Source organism: Maniola hyperantus, chromosome 15 (genome assembly GCF_902806685.2).
Source record: "Maniola hyperantus chromosome 15, iAphHyp1.2, whole genome shotgun sequence".
Lineage (NCBI taxonomy): Eukaryota > Metazoa > Arthropoda > Insecta > Lepidoptera > Nymphalidae > Maniola > Maniola hyperantus.
In genome coordinates this window covers 6,656,609-6,675,425 of record NC_048550.1, presented here as the reverse complement: position 1 = coordinate 6,675,425, position 18,817 = coordinate 6,656,609, and the positions used below count along the sequence as shown (strand labels likewise).

The 18,817-nt window shown below is 38.6% G+C and overlaps 1 protein-coding gene across 2 annotated transcripts in view; it reads right to left on the bottom strand.

The window, feature by feature from the left end:
* Nucleotides 1-144: 144 nt before the first annotated feature.
* sog (short gastrulation) overlaps nucleotides 145-18,817 on the bottom strand; it is a 133,155-nt gene continuing 114,482 nt past the window's right edge. The window contains exons 4-16 of one of the 2 annotated variants that reach the window (XM_069503381.1): nucleotides 15,374-15,448; nucleotides 14,399-14,661; nucleotides 13,781-13,914; nucleotides 10,780-11,053; nucleotides 8,990-9,271; nucleotides 7,718-7,892; nucleotides 7,001-7,167; nucleotides 6,148-6,357; nucleotides 4,698-4,871; nucleotides 4,018-4,138; nucleotides 3,487-3,737; nucleotides 2,625-2,804; nucleotides 145-1,892 (exon numbers count right to left, since the gene is read on the bottom strand). In XM_069503381.1, coding sequence (XP_069359482.1) covers nucleotides 1,761-1,892; nucleotides 2,625-2,804; nucleotides 3,487-3,737; nucleotides 4,018-4,138; nucleotides 4,698-4,871; nucleotides 6,148-6,357; nucleotides 7,001-7,167; nucleotides 7,718-7,892; nucleotides 8,990-9,271; nucleotides 10,780-11,053; nucleotides 13,781-13,914; nucleotides 14,399-14,661; nucleotides 15,374-15,448 — 2,438 coding nt within the window. In that variant the 3' untranslated portion in view covers nucleotides 145-1,760. The remainder of the gene's footprint in view (nucleotides 1,893-2,624; nucleotides 2,805-3,486; nucleotides 3,738-4,017; nucleotides 4,139-4,697; nucleotides 4,872-6,147; nucleotides 6,358-7,000; nucleotides 7,168-7,717; nucleotides 7,893-8,989; nucleotides 9,272-10,779; nucleotides 11,054-13,780; nucleotides 13,915-14,398; nucleotides 14,662-15,373; nucleotides 15,449-18,817) is intronic. The other variant, XM_034976332.2, reaches the window with a different exon arrangement.

The following is an 18,817-nucleotide window of genomic DNA, read 5'->3' as shown; positions in this document are numbered from 1 at the left end:
TTTTGTCGGTCTCAACGACAGAGACAACGCTCTATGAAACCACCATCTCTTTCTAAAGATCGATGAACAATATTTCCTGCCGGGTACTGTACTGTACAAGTAGGTTCAGTGCCTAGAGGAAAGTAAAAAGAAAAAAATCCAGAATTTCACAGATAATTTAATGCATACTAAAATTGTATGATGTTGTACAGAAATTTTGACCAGTTACACCAGTCAAAGCAATTTAATTTTACAAGTTTGGACGCCAAAATATTTGATAAAATGTATAGGTAGGTATATTGAAAATTTTTGAACCAAAAAAAAACAGTCGATCCCTTTGTATAGTGAGGGAGAATATAATGAGTGAGCTACTAAAATATAATATTTATCAAATAAAAACAATGCAACACAAGCAACTTTATAGTACCCTTTATGGCTATTAGTTTTGTTATTCGCAAGCCATAGGTGATTATTTCCTACTGTTAGATTATGTACTACAACCAAAATAAATCGTGTTCTTCATGAATCATATTCTAATTACGTCAATCATAAATTAAAGATAGCCAATAACGTGAGTATAACAATATAATACATTCACAAATTTTTGATGGACTAGATCCCACAACAAACACAAAAATCCTTTACAAAAGTTTTCAATTTTTGGCAATGTTTCACAAAAGTACACCCCGAATTTTGTGCCGTAAAAGCGAAATACTTTTAGATGTTTATAATAAAATTATATAATGTATATCAATCAAAGCAGACATATTTCTAGCTACATGGCATTTATATCCATCACATCAACACATTTGGACTAGCTTCCTTAATTACGTAACTATAAAATTGTTTACCTAAAATTAAACAAAACTAGTCAAGATTACATAAACTATATCTAATTAATTGCTTTTTAACGGTGTGTAACCATGCTAACGGTCTATAACAGCTCATTAAACGTAAAATATCATTAGGTATTATAGTATAGAATTACATAAGTAGAACAACGTATGAATAAGGTATTTACAAAATTGCTGTGGTCGATTCTCACAAGATTAAATCGAACTTATGTTACGGATACCTACTTAAGTTTACTTACATATTAAAGTTAACACAGGCTTATTAAATACGGTAAAAATTACCGAATATGTAACATGTACAAATGTGGTATTACGTAAAGATATACAAACTACAAGCAAATGCACAAATAGAGATGATCGAATCGACGAAAATATACTTAGTTGTGATGGCTTCGACATGAAAAGGTACGATCGCTACGATACCGTGTAATATACATTAGAGTTGTAAATAAATATGCACATAGGTAAAATAAAGTTTAATAATTTATTATTTACATTAAGAAAATATGGCACATCTTTAACATCATCGACCGCGCTCACATTCCTGTCTCTCCGTGCGGTCGGGTCGGACGACCGACGCGCTCCCTCGGGTTCTGCCGACCGAGCACTCTGTGCGCCTACAATTTTCTGGACATAATACCAATTAAAATACCGGTGGGAATTGAATATTCAAACGCCGTATGCGACGAGGCGCACCGCTTCGAGCCGTCGTCGCCGCTCGGCCGACCGCCGCACCACCGACTAAACTAGACACATTCGAATCGCAAGAGAACATAAAAATATATCAGTCTATAGAGCGAAGCGTTCACTCACTTAGCCTAGGAGCAGTCTGGGACATAGACGGGGGTTCCGGCGCAGTAATACTGTGTCGGGCGACAGCGGCCGGTGTGCGCGGGCGCGCGGGAGTCGCGGCGCGGCGCGCGGCGCTCAGCTCGGCGCGTCGAGGCGCGGCGCGCGCTGGCGGCGGTGGCGTGCGCACGCGCAGCACGCGTCGCCGCGCCGTCGCCGCGCGCACGCCGCCCGCCCGCAGCGCTTGCGGATGCACGTTACCTCGCCGTCCTGCGAAATAATGTAGCTAGCTGAGAAAGACAGTCCGCGTGCCTATCCCAAGGTCTTCTAAACCTAAATTGCATTTGTTTGAAAGCAAGAACTGAAAACATAGGATGATTGAGAGTATACATAGGTACCTACCAAATTCTCTTAATCTTGTTCTGCAAATTTGCCTTGACTGGACCACGCTATTAAAATGGTTCAAGTGATCGTGAACCCTTTTGGTAACGGTCTTCCAGGGTTTACGAGCTCTCAGTCAAAAGCTCATTTCACTCTAACGGGATATGATATGGATTATAGTCCGTTCAAAATAGACATTCAAGTTTACAATAATTGGCATAGAGCTAAAAAGTAGTACGAATGTTGGGAACTGGTGTTCCCAACATTTGTAATAATATTATACGTTATTACAATATAATTTATGTAATATAATTTATATCCCGTAGTCTTATCTATATATATAAAAGGAAAAGGTGACTGACTGACTGACTGACTGATCTATCAACGCACAGCTCAAAGTACTGGACGGATCGGGCTGAAATTTGGCATGCAGATAGCTATTACGACGTAGGCATCCGCTAAGAAAGGATTTTTAAAAATTTAACCCCTAAGGGGGTGAAAGAGGATTTGAAATTAGTGTAGTCCACGCGGACGAAGTCGCGAGCATTAGCTAGTATGAAATAAGCTTAAAACGTTCGTATAGGTATAGAAAATATTCGATAGTAAATTGACACAGCTTACCTTGCACCTGCACGTGACGCATCTCTGTTCCCCGTGCGAATGTATCGAAGGATGCACTTCCTTGCCATTGGGCAGAGGACCGTCCGGGAACTTGCAGCCTCCTTCGGCGAGGATCTCTTCAGCCGTACGTGGCGCTCCTTGGTCCTTTGGCGTCTCTTCTTCCGTCTTTTTTGTTTTCACCTAGAAAGGCATTACGAAATATTTCAATGGATTTCAAATTGTATTCTAGCAGCTTTTTGTCTGGTGGGAGGCTTCGGCCGTGGCTAGTTACCACCCTACTGGCAAAGCCGTGCCGCCAAGCGATTTAGCGTTCCGGTACGATGCCGTGTAGAAACCAAAGGGGTACGGGTTTAATAAAAACTGCCATACCCCTTCCAGGTTAGCCCGCTATCATCTTAGACTGCATCATCACTTACCACCAGGTGAGATTGCAGTCAAGGGCTAACTTGTATCTGAATAAAAAAAAAAAAAAAAAAGCTTGGAACCCCAATGTCTATCGTTTTTTCGTCCCAAGGTACTAGAATGGCGACCTCGCTCCGAAAAGCGCAGCGTTGGCAGACCACGCACTAGGTGGACTGAAGACATCAAACAAGTCGCAGGAAGCTGCTGCTGGTTTCAGGCGGTACAAGACTGTAGCATATGGAAGTCCTTACAAGAGACGTGTGTCCAGCTGTGGACGTCTTTCGGTTGGTAATAATGAATAACGACGATCACAATTTTTATTTTATTCTATTCTAATATTTCTAACACTGTTGAGAACATTATAGAAAACTTTCTTCAGGCATGCAGGTTTCCTCACGATGTTTATCTTCACCATTAAATCAAGTGATAAAATATCAAATGCTTAGTGACTTTAAATCACCTTGGTTACCTCTGGGCAAACTCTGCAGCAAGCCTTCTTGTCTGGTCTGTAGGCGTCCTTCTCGGCACATCTGAGCGGTGGGCACCTCACCCGCGGGCACCGCACCTGACGCGTGGAGAACTCGCACGTGCATATTGCACACGTGTCGTACCCGCCTGGCACCAGGTACGGATGCCAGGAAGAACCGGGCGCATGATATTGTCCCGCGAGATGGCAGCCGTGAGACTCGTTCCAGACTGCTGTGGATGAATCTGCAATTGAAACAAGTGGAATTCAAAACAATTTTCCTATACCTCCCATAGCTACACCACTCACGCATTCCTAGGTCATCTCCTTAGCTTGCATCCCTCACATAAATTAGTATGTGAAAAACTCAATCTCTTTGCACCCCTTCCCACCAAAACTAAGCTAAGCTCTATAGCTTAGCTTAGTTTTGGTACCTATGGTTTGGTTGGTTTTGGTATGGTGGTTTTGGTTTTCATGATGGGTACCTATGTACCCATCATGAAAATGTATAAAAGATGAACTTACTGGTACAAATAGGGCAGCATTGTCCGGGCGGTTGGATAGTGGGCACGGCGCAGTCGACAGGTGGGCATCGCATCGCGTCGCATCGCAATATCCCGTGGACACATCCGCACATGTGACAGGACTGTAAAACAACACATTCATTAAAACCCCTATCATAAACAATTATCATATCAACGCTTGGACGCCCACTGTTGAACATAGACCTTGTGGTACTGTAGACACGATATACAGTAGCCAGCAAGAAATATTGTAAATTGACCTTTAGAATGAGATTTTGGCTTCGTAGAGCGTTGTCTCTGTCACTCATACCTATGTGACGTTTTGTCGGTCTCAACGACAGAGACAACGCTTTACGAAACCGCTATTTCTCTAGGTCGATGTACAATATTTTCTGCCGCGTACTGTACCTAAAATTGAATTATACGCTTCAACTATCACGCAAAAGGCTTGTGCTAGAAAAATCACTACCACCACCAATGAGTGAAATTGTAGGGTTGGATGGATACCTAAAAGCGACGGCAATGTACTCAATGCATAGGTGTTTGGAATACAAGGAATTGTATAAAGGCATTCACGGCATCGCTGTCGGCACACTTTGTGCCTGTGCAGACATACAAACCTTTCAGATTTCAGTGAACCAATTTATCAGTCCTCTCACTGTAACTGTAAGAATTTCTCACCTCAGTAGACATCCATTGCGTGCCATCTTCATACAAATTGCCAGCGTAATAACACGATGCAGTGTTGGAAAGAGAATTGTCCGGTGGCGGCGAATTCATGTGTGTTGGTACATAGTTAGAACCAACATCATTCGAGTAAGACCCTGCCGGAAGACACGAGGCTGGCACGCTTATCTGAAAATTAAGAGTTCGATTAATTAAAAATTACAAGTAGCCGATTCTAACTGAAAATCTACTCATGTGAGTACTGTATCGTGTGATGTACGCACTACATCGAAATTATTGCTCAAAGAGACTACAACTCGAATCCGATTTAAATATTGTTGTAGAAAAAGCCGCCAGATTTATATCGTTGTAGAAAAAGCCGCCAGATACATGTCGTTGTAGAAAAAGCCGTCAGATTTTATATCGTTGTAGAAAAAGCCGCCACACCGTTGTAGAAAAAGCCGGCGGATTTACGTCGTTACAAAATAGCCGCCGGCTTTTAATCTTTATGGAAAATAATTAATACGGGCTGCCTAACAGGTTTTTGAAGAAACAGAAAGAGCTTCTCTTTTTAAACTCACCTCATTTTCAAAACCTTGGCCGCATGGAAAACATTTAAACATGATTAATTTTAACAATAGCTACTTGATTTTAATTAGTTGGGTCAAGCTGGTGTCCAAGACTTCGTCCGTGTGGAGTTTACGTACATAATTATGAAACCCTTAGGGGTTTCCATGGTAAGTATCTACTTGTACTGCGATAAAAACTATATATAGTCTATGTTTTGTCTACATCAGCTTTTCCATCCATACTCAGATTTATTAGGCACTATTACACTAATTTTGTACTTATTAAACTAGATATAGTTCGTAAAAAATGACTCCTTGCGCGCCATTTCAACTCTATGGGTCAACTGTCATGTCAAAAGTACGGTTCACCTTTAAAATAAGGACTAAAATCGTACTTTTGACAGAGACATAAAGTTAAAATGGCTATATAATATTTGTACATTAATTCACAAATATCTGTGCCAAATTACTTATAATATCAACAGACAGAGACAGACACTTTTTCGCATTTAGGTAAGTAAAAGTAACTATTTGATTTAGTTTTTTAAGTTCCTACTGTGGGAACTCTTTAATTTTCTGGCATATAAAGTGTCCTATAGTGGGGGAAGACACACACTTTCGCTTTTATAAATATACCTACTAGCTGATGCCCGCGACTTCGTCCGCGTGGATTTACATTTTTCAAAATCCCGCGGGAACTCTTTGATTTTCCGGGATAAAAAGTAGCCTATGTGTTAATCCAGGGTATAATCTATCTTCATTCCAAATTCCATCCAAATCTGTTCAGCCGTTTTTGCGTGATTGAGTAACAAACATCCAAACATCCACACTTTCACATTTATAATATTAGTAAGATATAATAGTATGAAGTATGGATAGTACAACAACAAACATACCTGTTGCAACCGCGTGCGCAAGAATTCCGTGTCATTGTCAGAGGAGCGAACGTTGAGGTAAGCGGAGCCTGCATTCAGGGCTGCTAGCTCCGCGGAAGAAGGCTCCAGAACCGAACCCTCTAATCCTGCCAAGACCCTCGGACCACTGCTGCTAAAAGGGTGACTCTCCAGCCAAGTGGACCACGCACCAGAATATCCATTTACAACCACCTATAAAAAAAATAAGAACACAAAATTATTTCGTCATACGATATTCATTTAATTACAATGAATAATGATATTAGGTCTTTAATATGAGTGATTTTAAGTAATTCAAATATCATTTGCTTTAACGGTGAAGGAAAACATCGTGAGGAAACCTGGCATGCCTGAGAGTTCTCCATAATGTTTTCAAAGGTGTGTGAAGTCTGCCAATCCGCACTTGGCCAGCGTGGTAGACTATGGCCAAAACCCTTCTCACTCTGAGAGGAGACCCGTGCTCTGTAGTGAGCCGGCGATGGGTTGATCATGATGATGATGAACCTTGCCATTGGGATTAAAAGAAAATATACCTGCAAGAAAAAAGAATGTATAATGCGTAAGATTTTACTTTTCACGCGCCATTTTAACTTTGTGTAAAAGTTTATGTCAAAAGTACGATTTTAGTCTTTATTTTAAAGGTGAACAATACTTTTGACATGACAGTTGACCCATAGAGTTAAAATGGCGCGTGAGGAGTCATTTTGTACGGACTATAACAGATGTTGAGAGGTGCGCGAGTAGGTACACGTGAAACAGTTGTCACTTATAGTTCAAGAGGCTCTTTACTATAAGATACAAATAGTCGTCAGTCGATAAGGAAGTTAGTAGATACCTCATAATTAATTCCACACAAAGAATCAACTGCTATCCAGGCGAGACCAGCAACCGGGTTGATGGAAGGTGGCATACGCGCTTCCGTACGTCTCAGTAATGCTGGTCCTGAACTTGCAGCATCTGGTAGGGACCTTGATAGTAATCTACCCCTCAACATAGGAGGACCTGAAATCAAAAATGGTAATAGTAAATGCTACAGCTTCACTCTCGGGATTCCGCAAATGATTCGAGTTCGGGTAAATTTTACGCTAGTTCGGCATTCGGTAAATCAACCACTTGATTTGGTTTTTGTTTGGCGAATTTTTAAATCAGTTTGGCAAATAAACCAGCCGTCGGCGAACGCGACTCTCTATGACAGCAAATACTCATCCATGCGGTGTACCCATGGTGTACCTATAAGAGTTTTATATACCGACATACCGGAAAAACAAAGGAATGCCACTGGTTTTCTTTGTTTTACGGGAAATATCTAATTTGAAAATTTCTTTGTATTTCTGAGATTTTTTGGATGCCCATCCCTTTAATCGATTTAAACGAAACTTGGTACAAGAATAGCTTTCATCCTGAAGACGAATATACGGTACTTTTATCCCGGATAATCAAAGAGTTCCCATGGCATTTTTTTTTATCTAAATCCACTCGGACGTCGCGGGCATCGTCTACTTAGTCTTGAATTACACAAGCTTGCCTTACACACACAAGGTGTAAGCCTTACCTGTGTCTGATCCAATATGAACAGCAAGTTGGTCTTCATATAGTGGAGGGAATATACGTGCACTGGGCCTTGCCAGCACTCCCATCCTGGTATCCAGTATTTCAACTTGTGAGTGACGCTTGCCTTGCTCTTCCACAAGAGTTATCTTAGGATCCATTATGCTCAAATTTTCTATCTGAAAAGTTTAAATAGAATGAGTTTCTGAAACATGTACTTACAATAAATTTTTGGAAAGCAAAATATAGATCTTGCTCTCAGTGTTGAAAGAGTTAGCTTTGAGGCGTTTGGGCGTTTGGTTGTTATCTAAGGGCTGATATTTTAATTGTTAAATGATATTTTAATTGTTAAACAACTTGAAGAATAAAGTCAGATTTTCAATCCAAAAATAACAAAAGTCAAAGTTATTCCTCAGTCGAAGATTATCCAAGAGGTGTTCCAATGGCAAGCTTACGAACAAAGGAAAGAGTTGTCTGACCAACTAGTAAGTAGTGGAGGTCAATATTAAAAGAATACGACTTTCGTAGAACCAGACTGAAAAGAAGAGTAGGCATGGAAAACTATTGCTGCAGCCTTTGTATACTTACTTCCTCGGTTTATTTAAAACAGAAGGAAGTTAAATAATTGTTCTATTTATAATACAGTAGCGACGACCAGCGACGAAAAAAAGATACCTACTTAGTAAGTCCCTAATTATTTATTGAACGAGTGTCAATAGAAACTCTATACAATTGTGAATCACTGAAGGGTAATGAACTATGACAATTTTCAATGTCTTAGTCATTATATTACAACACAAAACATCTGTATGAAAGCATATACTCCCTTATTTAATTACAAACACTACAATGCTTCAATTAGACGATCCGAATTTCTATATTCACATCCAAACCGCGACACAACTGCACCGCAAACATGTCATAGCCGCACGCGCCGCCGAGAATTTATGCGATGAAAAGTAAAGCGATCATCACAAGGTGAAGCGAAATAAATATTTTGGAAGAAATGTAAATACAGTTCATATCAAGGTTGGTGAATACTTTGTCTGAATTTATCTGACAGAGTTACAGACATTTTAAATAATACACATTTCAGCAGCGCCAACCGTGGCACTCGTATGGTCCACGCGCGATTTTTTCATAAAAACATTACATACAACTGCGGTGCAGCACTAGTGCAGTTTATGCTCACATTCACTCCACAATGTGAACGCCTACAATTGCTTTTGTTACAGCTTCAGAGATTTGATACCAATTAATCCTTAAATACACCTACCTGTATATCATAGACAAGTGATCCATCTTTATCGATATAAAGCAAGGCAAGACCCTCCGGTGCAAGTGTTGCAGGTGGTCTCTCAGCCATCAAGGGTGCATGGAAGACCTCACACGCAGCTCTTTGCCTGACGCTTCCAGAAATGCGTCTCTCCACTACTCCTAACGCTTCCACAGATAGAAGCAGTCGCCCTCTTGACAATGAACGTAACTCAGCAGCAGACACCGGGGTTGACACTTCCATAACATTCAGCTCGTAGCCTGGTTTGCTTATTTTCTGAATCTGGAAAACAAGAAGGATATCGTTAATCATATCGTTTGTCTATTGGAATAAGTTAATTAGGCGAATAGCATGAATGTACCCGCCTTTACAAAATTACAAAAATCCTGTGAAGCACCTAGCTAATCCATACTTATATTATAAATGCGAAAGTGTAACTGTCTGTCTGTCCGTCCGTCCGTCCGTACGTTCGTCCGCCCGTACATCCGTCTGTTTGACTGCTACCTTTTCACGGCCCAACAGTTCAACCGATTTTGATGAAATTTGGTACAGAGTTAGCTTACATCCCGGGGAAGGACTATTTTTTATCCCAGAAAGTTAAAGAGTTTTTTTTTAACCTAAATCAACGCGGACGAAGTCGCGGACATTATCTAGTACCTCATAATCATTATCAACCCATGGACGCTCACTACCGAACAAAGGGTTTCCTCTCAGACTGAGAAGGGTTTGACCATAGTCTACCACTAGCCATTGTGCAGATTGGCAGACTTCACACACCTTTGAAAACATTATGGAAAACTCTCAGGCATACAGGTTTTCTCTCGATGTCTTCCTTCACCGCTAAGCAAGTGATATTTAATTGCTTAAAGCGCGCATTAATTCCAAAAAGTAAGAGGCCCGGAATCGAACCCTGGATCCCTCGGACAGGAGGCCGACGTGTTAACCACTATCACTATCACTGCTTTATCTAATACGGAATACCTACTTATTGCTAAACCTAGGTACTTGTAAAACTATTAACAGTGCTTATACTACCTATATTTACAACCTAAAATGACTGAGCTAATTTATACCCGGTCCGGGTAAAAATTTACCGTTTAAGATAGTTAGTATTCTATATGTGCGTGTTAGTTCCGTTACCTGTTGTTCTTACTATTATCATTTTCCTCAAAAACTACTTGACCAATATTGATTAGAGTTTCTGCATTACATCAGCTTCGTAATCGACTAATACAGTTTTACGGTAATAGACTACAGGGGTCCCTGCAGTTGTGGATGTTTAAAAATATCATATTATAGCTATTAATGTACGGCTATACATCTCAAACAATTCAAATTGATTGGTATTTGTAAATATTTTATTTTATTTATTTGTTCTGTGTAAGTTTTTTTTAAAGAATATTAGCCATGTTAAATGTTTAATATTCCTATTTCCTCTCCAACTATAAGCGTCAAGCTTGTGCTAGGCGTAGGTACGACAATAGTGCAACGGGCGGGGTTTAAACCGTCGACCTTTCGGTTTTCAGTCCACTTCTTTACCCGTTGAGCTATTGAGGCTTTTCTTGTTCTATGACATAAAAATATAGTCGAAATTCCACGGACTCGTACGAAGTGATGTGCTTCCTCGTTTCTGATACGCTACTAGAACTACCCTTCCGGCTTCCGTTTTCCCCACTAGCACTCATATAATTGGTACCTTAAAGAAGAGTGAATAGGCAAGCATATTTAGTGAGGTTGCAGTCAACTGCAAGTTAATATTTACAGTAAAAAAAAAGTCTTATTCTACTAACCTCATCAATGATTGTCTGATTTCTGTCTGGAAGTGTCAACAACACTCTTACAGACTGGTCTCGCAAAGCGGGTGTGAAGACTCCGTTGTAAATTATTGCCAGATGTAAGCTAGGGGCTGCTCCAGCTGCACCAGTAACTACAGCAGTGCCTCCCCACCAGCCTTCCTCCTGGCCTGGCATACGGTAGTCATCGCACGGACCTTTAGTGATCACGGTAGGAGCATGTTCAGGTTCGAGAAGAGATGTAAACATTTCCGAAGAAAGCGCTGGGTACCTGCAATTTGAATACATGCATAAGTATGTGAAATACTTGGACGCCGTTGGCATTTAATGAACACGAAAGGAGCAATATATTATTAAGGGAAGGAACAGAGAATTTCTGAATTATTTGAAAACAGATTTTTTGAAAGGGGTTTGAATAAATAAATTATGGTGGTATATGGTCTATCTAAAGTGTACCTAATCTTTGTAAAAGCTGAGAATTTCTGACTTATTTGAAAACAGTTTTTCAGGAAATTCTAGAAGAACGAGAATTTATAGAATGTGTATTTTAAGTACCTATACTGGCGCCACAGATTTTGTGACTACAATTACATGCATGTTTGTATGATTATGCGACAGTGTTTACTTGATTTATGGTAGGTATATAATCTTTAACAAACTATGCAGGTAGGTACACATAAAATCTACTTATAGAATCAATCAAGTAAATTTCCACGCCGGACGCCGCGCCATGGCGCGTCGGTTCCATACATCACCTCACCTATTCTTACATCTAGCCAAGTCGGGTGAGTTTCCGTTATTAATCATACGGCTAATTTAATACGAACAATGAGGCTACTCGTAACATCCTTGGAACGATATTTCAAGGCCAATCTTTATTGCATAGTAATGAATGCGTCTGGCATTGCACGTAGACCTAAAGAATCTTTCGAATCATAAATAATTGATCTTGGTCATTAGTCTCACTTCAATAACGTCGAGCCCCGAGATACTTTGTACTATAGTGACTGGTTTGAATTGAGGGTACATGTTGTTCGTTGAAACCAAAGATTATTTTTGAAATCATGGAACTGTAGTTAACATACTTATATTTTGTGAATTATGTTTGAAAAAAATTTTAATGTGGTAAAAGGATTTATAATAAAGTTGGAATTGCATCTTTCATACTTTTAACTTTTTGAAAGCACCTCCTCATTTCCTAGGCACTCTGACAGTTATGGGCTTATGTGAATTCCACCGCCCTTATTAAGGTATCAAGTTTCTCCGTATTCTAAGTACTAGGTCATTAATGCTCTGGCTCCGTTTAAATGTAATGAAAATATATTGTTATTATGCATATTTTTCTTATAATTTTAATTAAAACCCCGTTACCATCTGAACAACATCTTACGTATAAGATACTTTAATCGAGAAGATTGGCAGTAGCGGTAAATAAAAGCAATTGACGGAGCGTGTGTAGGTTACCTAAGATGCAAATGGGCCGTATAGAAGTAATGCATGCGATTGTAATGCATCGGAAACGTTAGTGCATATAAAGTTACAATACGCTTTATGAAAGTGCTCATATAAAGTATAGTTTACGATTATTTTCTTGGTTGGTTACAGGCGCGCCTGACGCACATAGATATTTAACGAGCCTTTAGAACGCCTTTAAACATTATTATACCTACGACATTTTGTACGTACACACTCCACACTGATCTTAGTGCATCTATAAAATCTGTATTCGTGTTTGTACTGTAGTAGGTACCTAATTTAGCTGATGAGGAGTGTATTCGTGGTGCGCTACAAACAAACGTAGGTAATTTGACTCTCATTTGAATCAAATTATCAAAGTCAATGAAAGTTTGTATAGATACGTTCTAGAACCTCTATACGTTGTAGAATATCTATGACTGTGGTTTTTCAGATTTCTGTTGAAATATTCAGTTTCAAAGCTACACAGTCTCAAAACAAGGAAGACTTTAAACCCGTGTAATTTTAAAACTATGCAGGTAGTTATTTTTACGATTAGAAATTATTTTCTAAAACGTGCCTACAAAACTACATCGAGTTTGATTAGTTAATTTTCAAATGAGAACTAAACTACGTTTGTATGGAGTGAGTGGCGGAAAGTCTCTGTTAAACATATTATAGGTACTTCCAACATTTTGTATGTATATAGTGATCTTAGTACCTAACCATATACGTGTTTGTACTGTAGTAATTTAGCTGCAATATGCTTAACGCTTGGGTGCAAAGTTTAGATTATTTCGAAAGTCATGACTGTTTTATGTTTGTTGGTAGGATTTGACTTGTATTAGATTGTGGCAACAAACACTGGTGTTTCTTATAATTCTTATTCTTACTTTTCTCATGCTTATGTCTAACTTTAGGTATCCCACCACCGGCGAGGAAGCGACAAGCTATCGACTAATTTCTCGCTCTAGAAATGTGTAATCGATGTATGACTCCGTGTCAATAAAAGAGATAAAACGCTGACTATGCATATACTATCGATATACAATACAGTAGGTACACGGCAGAAAGTAATGTATATCGGCCTTTAGAATGACATTTCGGCTTGGTAGAGCGTTGTCTCTGTCACTCATGCCTTAAAAATGACATTTTGCCAGTCTCAACGACAGAGAATGCTCTACAAATCTGCTATCTCCTTCTAAAGGTCGAGGTACATTTACTTTCTGCCGCGTACTGTTCTACAGGCTAGAACTTTTTCTTCACTAGTTATTTTGTCGCAGTCTCAGGAGCTATCAAAAAAACTCACTCTTGGTGGTCAACAAAACACTCGCGCAGTTTGCACAGATTATACCTACTTGCCCGTCGCATTCGCATACTCGCCAATAGCTCAACGACAAAACTATCCCTACTACACACGCGATTCTCGTAGCTCGCCAATACGTTTCTAGTTTTTAGCTCAACTCATTTCTCGCTAATCGTCGGTGGACGGACGACTGCCTTAAGATGTCACTAATAAAATTATTTACATCTTATATCTTACCTGTTTATTCTCCCACTAAGTGCACTATCCATTGAGTTGTTCCGCTCGTCACCCCAAATTAACGCCACATACAACGAGCCTTCTCTCAATAAACGCTTGTACTCTCTGGGAACTCGACGCCAGACGCCACACAGCTGTAAACAAGGCAATTCATTGAGCAAACAAAAAGAGCGAGCTTGATTGAGATAATTAAACAACAACAAATGACTTGCAATCCAATAGTAGGTACCTTTTTTAATCTGATATTTTAAGAGGCTTTTATAGGTGACCTATATCTATGCCAGCCCCATGGTTCCACACAAAATTAAAATCAAACTATGATCCAATATAAAACTACTTTTAACAATTTGAGAGAATCACTCACAGCTTTATAAGTAGGTACACTTTCATTGACAAAATGCTCAAAGGTTTGCTAAAAATAGAGTTAAAAATACCAATATTCATAAAATTTAAATTTAGTTCATTATGCTAGTGTTTCTCTCAAGTTGTGGTTATGAACACATGCCAATAGCAAGTGTGAAAAGTGAAAACTGAAACATCATCAATTTTACCACAATCTTCAGAATTTGAAAAGTCCCTTTTCTTCATTAAAGTTTAAACTTGCCTAATCAGTAGTACCTTATCGGTCTTTTCCTCGTAAGTGGCGTGAATCCCGGGAGCTCTCTTTAGAGGATGTTCAAGAAGCATACGTCCACCTCTGTCCAGGAAGGCCAAGGAGCGTGGTTGGATGATCATGGATGGGCCAAGTAAAACGGACCAAAACAAGTGACGGCGCCGAAACGTGAAGCGAGCTGTAGCAACGCCTGAAGCCACAGGCACGCCCGTCATATCATCCCGTCTTATACATAAAGGTGATCGACCAGTTAATAGAGCTCCAAAGTCTGTGAACATAAAATTAATGCATCGTCACCTCAACTCATAATATTCTTTTGTATTTTGTATTACATCCCGAATTTATTTTCTACTTATTAACGAGCTGATGCCCCCGATTTCGTACGCGTGGATTTAGGTTTTTAACTCGTGGGAACTCTTTGATTTTCCGGGATAAAAAGTAGCCTCTGATGTCACTCTCCAGGTCTTAAACTATACCCATGCAAAAAATCAAGTCAATTGGTTGAAGGACAAACCAATAAACCATTAAACAAATACACTTTCGCAGTGATAATTATTTTGAATTGGTTTTATCGGGTCGCACGTCGGAAGCCTGTTGATTTGTCTGTTAACACAGGTTACCCACTCATACTAATAATGAATATTTTTATTAATGGACGTCATATGATTTTAATAAACAAACAATTTTTGATTTTGAAAAAAACCCATCGTAGATGGGTGAACAGAATGAAAAGATTAACGCCATAGTTCACCACGCTGACCAAGTGCAGCTTGCAAAAGATAGACAGACTTCACACACCTTTGAGAACATTATGCAGAACTCTTACAAATAAATCCATACAGCTTTTAAATGAAAAAACTGCCTTTTGAAAAATAATGATGGAGACCACGAAGCTACACCCTTGACGTAAGACGAGGTAGTAATTCACATGACGCAATAAATTATTATAGATTTATTAATAAAAATAGGTATATGCTTACGTCTCATACTAAGTTCTTCGTCTTCATTAGTAGTAATGACAACCGTAGGGCTGTCTTCTTGGACGATATCCGGTGCTGTAACAAAAAGAAAAAATATAAAGAAAAAATTATAAATCTGATCGGTATTCAGTACATTTTTACACGATTGCCTGAAAATAGGAGTGTAATGTGCTCAGGGTTCTTGTATGTGATTTTCTTTAATCCACCATAACGTCTTAATACCTAAACAAATTTGGATGTATGATACGAATGACATTTCATATAGGCTATAAATTTAAGAAATCGAAGAGGTGGTCGTATGGAACCATTTTTTTTTAACTTTTAAATTGTTTAGCTGGGCAGTCACGTTTGTCAGTATTTTTATTTTAAGCTCGATTAATATTTTTAATCATATCTTGTACAGGATCCGAGTTGGAAGAATCTAAACACATCCTATCTAAACGTAGATGCAACGGAATAAATAAATCTCTGCTCCTCTTACATAGTCTTGCGATGATAGTTAGTTGTTAACTCTCCGGCGCTAATAAATTGATGTTAAGTCGAATAAAACGATCTAAGCCTTGATAAATATGAAGCTGGAGGCATTAGCAATTTCACATATACATATAAAGGTATATCAACACTTTCTCCGTGCAATTCAATGGCTCATAAAAACATGTCGTGCGATGAATTGATCGCATTCGCAAGTAGTGCGCGGGTGGGGGCCTGTATCGCAAGACCTCCCTGATCCCTCCAATCGGGCTGATTGGATCAAGTGTTATACGAACATGATCGGCGTCCAGACGGCGGTCGATAGAATTGTCTTTTGTATTGCTTTGGTGATTAGCAAATCATTATAAGGGCTCATTTTTATTTCCATACCTCGGAAATAAAATGGACCCTTATAGGATCATTTCTTTGTCCGTCTATCTTTCTGTCTATCTGTCTTTTTTACACTTTTTTCCAGGAATGCGTGGAAGTATCAAATTGAAATTCAAAATCCATGCTTCTAAATCACGGAGGAATTTCTCTACTCCGTGTTCTAAATCGCCGCAATCGAAAAATATAACCATTTTTGCCGTATATTTTGACACTCCTAAATAAATCAAAACCTGTACGGTACTTCCCGTTGATATATAATTCTGAAGGGCAAGAAGCAAAGCAAGGTAAAGGTAAAGGAAAAATCCGAAAATCATTCATCAAAATCGGTTGAAAGGATGGGCCGTGAAAGGCTAGCAGACAGTCAGACACACTTTCGCATTTATAATATTAGTAGAGATATGGTCTATGGATAAAAAAAAATATAAACTTACATTTGAAGTTCGAGATAATTTAAGCAACTAAAAAATTACACATATCCTTCTAAGGTACAGAACCCTCGATGCACGAGTCCGACTCGCACTTAGCTGTTTTTTTTTCTCTCTGGTTTTCTCTGGCTAAGAAAATATTGATGTAATGAAAACCTAAAGATTTTACCATTATAATCAGGTCACTAACCAAAACAACCAGAGTCAGTCTTAAGGTATAAATAGCAACAGAGTAATTTACTTTTAATAAGATAAGCTAATTTTATAAAAGTATCTCGGGATGTAGTTTGCCATAAAAATATTGCTCGTAAACTGACAACGAGATCAAAGATTTTGTTGACGATCTGTCTGTCTGCCAGTAAGAATTTTCGCCTCAAAAACGAAAAAGAATATAAATTTTTCAGCTAATGGGCTTCAACTGCTGCTATGACAAAGATTTGGTGGAATCATTTCAAGTTATCCGATAAGATCCGATGTGAGATAAAATAAATATGAATAGTGACTAGGTATTTGATACTGTGATACCTCATTTAAGCTAGAGCAATTAGACAATTAGACATCTTTGGAAGCAGAAATCTGCCACGTTTAAAAACAACATCCAAGTTAATGGGGTTAAATATCATTTATGTTACGAGTTACTATGTTCAATAAATCGTCTTATCATTATCGCGTTTGATATACTAGTTACGTGTTAAACAAGCAATATCAAAGTAACCTTAGTAAACATTACGATGAGCAGACCTGTTTACGCCTTGATATCCCATAGGTAGATTATGATCTAGTACAACTCGGCGCCAGCGTTCATAATTCAATCTGGGAATTCATTTAATGCTCGAGACAGTCCTAAATTTATTGGCCAGTGGCGCCAACGTGGTGACGTGTAAGTCTACACTACATGCAAATGCATGAAATAGACGTATTGGAGAGCCGCAAACATTACAACTAGGATCGATCACTCTTGTCTCATTGCTCTTTTTGGATCGTCTGATTTAGAATACGATTCATTGGTGCCACTTCTATTGTACAAATAACTAACTAAATTTATGCATAAAGAGGAGTTACAAAGTAAAAAGGACGAAAACAGCCTCCTGAATTTTCGATTTTAAGAAGGATATTCGTAGGCTATTTGATTATGTCTTGAAAAACAGGGCAATAAGGAACTAAAACGTACACGGGTTTTTATAGCAGGAATCGTTCAATGGGTTATAAAAGAAGAAAAAACCGCGGAGTGCTATTCAATTAGAGGGTGAAAATTGAAGATGGGGGTGAAAAACCATCCCTTTTGGTTTTTTCAATATATCTCATAAACAAAGCAAAATTTTGATATATTGTAAATACCACTTTAGTCAATAAAGAAGACCTAGAAGTCGGTAGATTGAGAGAGAGGAGAAGAACATTTTCCAGACAAGGTTTCGGAGCTAGTAAGAAGCAGCATCTGACCCCTTCCAATGGAGAAATTTTTTGGACCAAGCTACACTGCAGCGCTAATTATTTTGAAATTAATAGGACTAAGGATCGCACACCTAGGCCATATATCGCGACACGATAGAAACCGCCAACTAAAGATGACTTGAAAGGCGAAAGACTCATGACTTGAAACATATAGTGGTGAATTATATAAGACATCTGAAGATATTTTCCGCTTAGCGATGGAAAAGGAGAAATTTATAAAATTTACTACTAACTTTCAGTAATAAAGAAGCACGTGTAGTAGTACCAAGCTATGCCGATAGTGTTATTAATATGAACGCTTTTTTCTTTTCTGTAGATTTTATAAACTTTGCATGGAAAACGACTGATAGAAAATAGTTAAACGAAATCCAACATGTTTATTGTTAAGGAGAAGGATTCTGGACGAATAACACGAGACGTTCAGTAAATTGCTCAGGTAAGTTTAATTTTTTTTTTAAGTCGGCAATCATTAATTAATTTTATTATTTGACATTATTTTTGTTCACAAACTCATAAATCGAAAAACTGACTCCAAATGCCTCAAAAACTTTACAAAAAATACTAAGTAAATTTGTTGAATAACTTTGGATAAGGAATAAGGATAGAACCATGAAAGGTGAATATTTTGTACGGTACTAAAAAAATACCGATTGAAGAACAATTCTGTTATATACCAGTGTATGTGCAAATGTGTAACGACACATTT